Here is a 6,720-nt window from a genome sequence, read left to right on the forward strand (position 1 = left end):
GGAAAGAGACTTATGAAAGTAGTACTGTTGTGATGGAAAGCTGTATTTTAGGAGTTTAGGAATTTTAATCCTATATTTCTTCTATAAAGTTTTTAAAGATTATGTTTTAGATTTAAGAATATTTAGCTATTAATCTATCAAACTTCACACTTTCCTCAGAGTGTTCTGCATATCCTTGTGTTATTTCAAGAGCAGTTAGGTCCTGACAGTAAGTCCAGCACAGTGAATAAGAGACTTTCCCTGGGCTTCAAAGGCTTTGCATTAGGCTGTAAAGTGACTAACTGAAAAAGGGGAGAGAATGAAGGGAATAATTCAAGGATAGGAACTACATAAAGAGACATTTGGTAATGTTTATAAAAGATAAATTCCCTGGCGTTTACTTCTCTCACACACACGCACACCCCCGTGCACTATTAGCGTGTTGACCCATTCAGACTCAAATGGAAAGACTACCTGGGCTCAGACACCAGAATCCATGCTGGGGTCTCCAGGAGACAGAGCCATAATTCAATATAAAGACAACTCAAACCTTAAATTTTCAGTCTGGGATCTCATAGTCTGTAACCAACAGAAACCTAGACCAACTCATCACCTATAGTGCCACCATCCAACAACATGCCGTACCAGCCTGGTTCAACGGCACTGGCTCTGGGCCTGCCTCCATGCTCACAATCAGCAGGACTGAAGCAGGACCAGCTGGATATTATTTCTGCCACCAGCCCCGTCTCTCACCCTCACAAGGATACAGACTGGCACAAAATCCTGCTTGTGCTGTTCAGTTCAGTGTGACTGTTGTGTTGTGAGCAGACTTCTGATCAGCAGCAAAGTCCATCGTGTGCCCCCTCCATTGCCTTCATCTTCAGCTTTGTCTTCACTTCAATAGGAAAGTCAAATCAAGTGACATGATATTGGCCGTAACTGCAGCAAGGGTCTCATAAGAGGAGAAATAAGTGCAGGTGTAGAGTGAGCTAGCACTGACTGTTTTAATTAAACATATTATCAAACCTCATTTAAATCCAGTCATTACCCAAGGGCATGTCTGAAGACACTGTAGTTAGTCCCAGGTAAGCTTACAGATAGACTTTCACATGCAAACAGCTGAGAGCATGAATTTCTGTGTTACAGTCAAGAGACGGCAGCCCATAAACTACACATTGGACCCTCGGTCATTCTAGAAAGTGCATGCAACAACCACCAAAACCACAGGTTCGCAGGGCAGGAAGGGACCACATCAGGTCCCCTGCTCAGGACAGGAGCATCCATAGCTAAACCTGATCATTCAAGTGTCTAACTTGCTCTTAAAAACTTCTGACGATGGAGAGGCCACGACACCTCTAGATAGCCTCTTCCAACACTTACCTGCCCTCTTAGAGATAAAGTTCTTCCCAAGATCCAATTTCAATTTCCTTTGTTGCATTTTAGAGAATCACTGGGCACAATCGAGAAAAATGGAAATAAATTGGTGTTAGGAAAAATAGTCTCTCTCTAGGATACAAGTGACAAACGCTGAGCTGATTTAGGGTTCACTTCAACCAGTATTAGTCCACAGTGTAAAACTGGTGCAATTCAGATGCCCAGTGACCTCAACAGAAATGGCCGCAGTCTTGCCATTCAGAAACTAGTTCTTCTTATTTCAGAGCAGTGAGATGAGAGGATTGATGAGCTCCCAACTGACTATTTTTTCCTGCTGTACTATTTCTATTTCATTTACACACAGGTTGCTTGTAAATATGATTTTACTTGCTACAGTTTAGTGCAGGGGTGGGCAAAATACAGCCTCTTCCCATCAATTTCTGACAAATACCAGCTCAGCACAAAGTGAAGCAGCTCTGTGAACCCACTGTGTTTTCCCCCTTCAACACCACATGCCTTTCACAGCTTATTTTTAGATCTCTTGCAAATCATCTCTGAGCCAAATTTGCATGTTTTACACCCAGTCAACACCCTCCTGATGCTCAGAGCCAGTATAAGTGCTCCAGGGCACTTGGTCCAGACTGGTGATCAGTGCAGGCCAGACACACGTACCAAGATGGTCTCACTTGCTCCTCTGCTCTGCCTGGTGGTGCTCTGGGTCCAGGGTAAGCAGCAAACTGAGAGGTTCATTATAGTAAAACCATCCTTTTTACAAACATGAATAGACCTAGAATTGGGTTTTGGGGTGCTTGAAAATGCTCAGAGAAATGCACTCCCTTCACAAGGAGGGACTGCCATGGAGTCAAAAGACTTACTTAATCTCTATGACCAGCATCCAAAGCCCACTGGAGTGAACAGAAGTTTTTCCGTGGATGTCCACGGGCTGAGGTTGTAACTCTAGATGAGGATTGAAGAAAAGACGAGAAGGAAAGAAGCACTTCTGGCTGCACGTTAGCATCTCAGCCACGAGACAAACTCACTCAGTTCTGTAAGAGGGCACACAAGGAGCATTGCTAAAGCATCCAGATTGTCTAGCCGGGTTACTTAGCCCAATGGAGACCTAGGTTACTTCAACTTTTGTTTTTACTTCTAGGTTCCTCCGGGCAGATTGTGCTGACTCAGACCCCAGAGTCCCTGGCGGTCTCTCCAGGAGATCAAGTGACCGTCAAGTGCAAAGCCAGCTCCAGCCTTACTTATACCTTCTCTGATAGCAACACCCCTAAATATTATCATCACTTAGCCTGGTACCAGCAGAAACCTGGGCAAGCTCCAAAGCTCCTCATCTATGGTGGTTCCACCCGGCAGTCAGGAGTCCCAGCCCGGTTCAGCGGCAGTGGCTCTGGCCCTGACTTCACTCTCAACATACGTGGGGTAGCTGAAGATGCTGGAGATTATTACTGTCACCAGTCCCGCAGCTCACCTCACACAGTGATACAAACCCATACAAAAACCTCCCCATGCTGCCCAGCCCAGCACCACAGCTGCTTCCTGAAGACTCACTTGATTGAACAACTGCTACACTCAGTCCCAGCTCCAGGGATTTCTCAGGACACAAACACATCACTGTCTGACCCACAGACACCACCACGCTGCCCCTGCTGCCCAGCCTGCAGGACAGATCAGCCCAGGTGCACAGACCAGGGGAGTTTGCTCCGAAGTCTGAGATTTAACCTCCCCTAAATTGGGGGCTCATTTCTTCTTCCAGTGTAACATTTATTTTCTTCCTGAACACCAAGCAATCCCTTTTCCTCCTCATGCCACAAACACCGTGGCAGGCAGGGCCAGCCTGGGGCTTTAAAGGCGGCACCACTGCAGGGAGGTCTGGGTCTAGGCTGGGACGGCTGCAGAGGCTGCAAAAAAAGTCCATGATGCTCTCGTCACCAAACATGGAAGATGCAGCGAATGCCACTAACAGGATAACATGGAACCACACATGGCATTTCTCTGATGCATGCAAGAAGGACTAGGGGCATGGATCCTTTGGAGGAGGGGAAGGGTCAGAAGATGTGTATTGTCTAGTGTTGAAGAGGCTGTGGTAGGAGTTGTTTTGTCCGGGACCCCTTTTCCACTTCATGGGGCTGGTCTCTTCATCTCTCACCCTGCAATGAGTTTCCTCAGCAGGCTGACTGCATCTCAAGAGCATAAATACTTGCTTTCCTTAGAGTATTTCTTCGTTTACACTCAGTCATTCAGGTCTGGGAGGAAAGGAGGGGAGGGCATGGATAGTAAAGAAGTTTTTTCTTATGTTCAGTTGAAAACGGTCTTCTAGCATTTTGTGACCTTGGACCTTGCCTTCTTTGTCTGTTCACTAGGGTACTCCAATGCTCCCAGTTCCTGGTGCACACCCTTTATATACTTATAGGCCACCACCAAGTCACCCCTGAGCCTTCGCTTCTCGAGGCTGAAGAGTCCCATGTTTCATTTTGAAATGTTTCTCATGTTCTAAAGCATATGACATGTATTTTATCCTGGAACAACGTCCACTTGCTGACATTTTATCCTTCTTCATGACAAAACAAAAGTTTGAGCAGTGGGCATCTCCCGGGGATTTTCAGCCCTAGACAGAATGCAGTAGGTGATGAAACCATTGAAGATGAGCTTCCAATTAGTAGCCAACAGACGGCAGCACTTCCCCAACAAATGCAACCATCTGAAATCCAAAATGTCATTCAAAGTAAATATAATAAGAAGTTACATACATTCGGAAATATGAGCTCTGTGAATTAATTCTCTGCTGATCTATGCAGGATGCAAGTAACATTCACTATCTCGATCCACATATTTTCCCCATTTACCGAATCCCGTTTCCTTCCAGTAGCTGCCATGGCTTAAACAAGCTAATTAAACCAGAGCCAATCCCATGAACTAAAACAGCTTTCCTTGCATCTTCCTAGGGCAGATTTAGTCCATGACAAAGAGAATGGGGCAAGACACCCAGGATATTTATAGCAGTCTGATCTTTCTCTTTTGCTCTGAGTAGCTACAAATAAATTGTCCCCCTCTCCCTCATTTACTGATTAGCACCTAACACCTCAGAGCCCTGCGGATGATCACATCATTTTAGTCCATCTGACTGCTAGTGGCTTGTGTAAGCATTCATATTAACAAGGTATTTGCCTTACAAGGCCATATATCATGGTCTGGAACTTGTGCTTGACATGCATCTGCAAACAATCAAAGAATGTCACTGGTTGCTAGTCCTATTATAAACTATTATATTCATGAGTTGAAGAAATGTATGATTGTAAAGGCACAGATCTTGCTGGAGAACAGAAAGTCAAAGGGTATTATTGTATTGGATGAAGAGCATTGTCCTTCTTTGATTACATCCAGTTTGCACCTCAGTCTTTAGCTGGGACGTCTTTATGAATCAGGATCCAGAATTCACATTAGTCTTTCTACAGACTCAGATGCAAAGCCAGTTCCAGCACTGATTACTTAGATAGATGATTACCAACATCTAGATCTGCCCAAAATTTCCTATTAACTGGGCTTTTAACCAGGTCAGTCCAGGCCAACAGCGGTAGATCTGGAAGTTATTTCATCTCACAGTCAACAGGGGGAAGGCTGAGTTTGTAGGCGATGATTATTGCCAGTAGCATGACAGCTTCCTGAGACAAATCTGGACTAGATCCCCCTGTGCTGATCAATTCAATGTAAAGTGATTTCCGGCCTAAAGTCACTTTCTCAAGGCAACTGCTGCCCTTGCTTTGGGACCTAGTACTGACCAACCATTCAGCCCCTCTGCTGGAGGCAGCCGTCTCCCCGTGCTCCCACTCCTTCTTCTCCAATGAAGAGGAACCACTTCCATGCCCAGGCATATCTGTTAGCAATGTCACACAGATGGGCTCTCTCCTGCTGCATGAGCAATGGGGACATCTTCAGCGGCCACATCTTCAGCTCCAAGACCTGTACTCTGGCCACTAGTCACGCATTGCTTCATCACAACTAAGGGTCAGGAATTCAGATCTACGAAGCATCAACATCGTATTAATAACAAGACACTGGAGGGGAGACAAAGACTGCTTGAGAACCTTTACCAGGATAACTTGGAGCGTGACTTATAGTGGGCAGGACAACATTACAATAGTCCTGTAGATCCCCAGCTGTGGGCATCCCATGCTTACAGTGAGATTTAGGGGATTGCCCATTTCTGGTACATTTCTTATACATTATTATACTTGGGAAGTACTCTTATTATTTGTGACTCCTTCCCTCAGAAGCTTTAGAATAATTCTCTGCTGAGCTGCCTTCCACTTTTACATTTAGGGAATCAAAGCATCCAGCACTCCTAGAGACAGCCACAGAATAAAAGAAAAAACACTGAAAAAAAAAAGATCATTTATGTTTTTGCCTTCAGAAGCATCCTAAGTGCCATAATGAGTAAAACTTGGGGAAATATCCTCATGCAAAACCAAAACTTAAGAATATTGTTGGAGAAGGTACTTGGTCAGCTCTGAGGAAATTCAGAGTTCAGAGGCTCACGGCACCGGGACTTCTAGCACAAGAATGAGAGAGGAGCAGGAGGTAAAACAGTGACCTACAGCTGCAGCTCCCCAGCCACTGGGAGATCAAAGCAGTGACATCAGGTTGACAGACAAAGTTATAATGTCACTGTAAGTATTGGCACCAAACAAATCACCAACCGAGCACACTTTTCCAGCCCGCTCTGGTAAATGCCATTACAGGAATCTGGCAGACAAGGTTCCTTGGGTGAATTTCATATCTTTTATTAGACCAACCCAAATGGTTGGAGAATAGTTATTAAGCAAGCTTTCGGGTTCAAAAACCCTTTGTCAGGCTAAGGAGGTTTCAGCAGCTGGTGTGTGCTCTTCCTGGATGGAATGAAAAGTGAAGAAGCCAGGGGCTGGGCTGGGGAGTCAGTTGCCAGGCAAGATTATAATGTATCAAAAATCCAATGTCTATGTTTAGTCCCTGATCTCTAGTATCCAGGAGGTTGATGAAATGGAGCTCATAGGCTCGTCTCTGGGAAGTGTTGTGTAAGTTTCCCTTGAGGATCAGGACTGAGAGATTGGAGAGAGAGTGGCCCTCCTGTGAGAAATGTGCCCCCATTGGTAATTGGGTATTTCTGTTTTTGATAGATTTCCAGTGCGCGTTCATTTTGGTGCGCAGTTGTTGTTTGGTGTCTCCTACATATTTTCCATCAGGGCATTTGGTGCATTGGATGAGGTATATTACTTTTCTGGAGGTGCAGCTGTAAGATCCTGGGATGCTGATGGCTCTGTTGTGGGGTGTAGTAATAGTGGGGGTGGTGGAGATGTGTTGGCAGGTTTTGCATTTCTTGTC

General features: G+C 45.2%; 1 gene segment (V, D, J or C); it reads left to right on the plus strand.

Annotated features, from left to right (window-relative positions):
- Positions 1–2,010: 2,010 nt before the first annotated feature.
- On the plus strand, positions 2,011–2,841 carry LOC102372538 (the record flags this gene model as incomplete). The annotated part of the segment is given in 2 exon segments: positions 2,011–2,078; positions 2,507–2,841. Coding segments are annotated over 2 exon segments (384 nt in total), but the record flags the coding sequence as incomplete, so codon positions are not given.
- Between the last annotated feature and the right edge of the window lie 3,879 nt (positions 2,842–6,720).

The sequence above is a fragment of the Alligator sinensis genome, unplaced genomic scaffold, assembly GCF_000455745.1.
Source record: "Alligator sinensis unplaced genomic scaffold, ASM45574v1 scaffold1889_1, whole genome shotgun sequence".
In the NCBI taxonomy this organism is placed as follows: domain Eukaryota; kingdom Metazoa; phylum Chordata; order Crocodylia; family Alligatoridae; genus Alligator; species Alligator sinensis.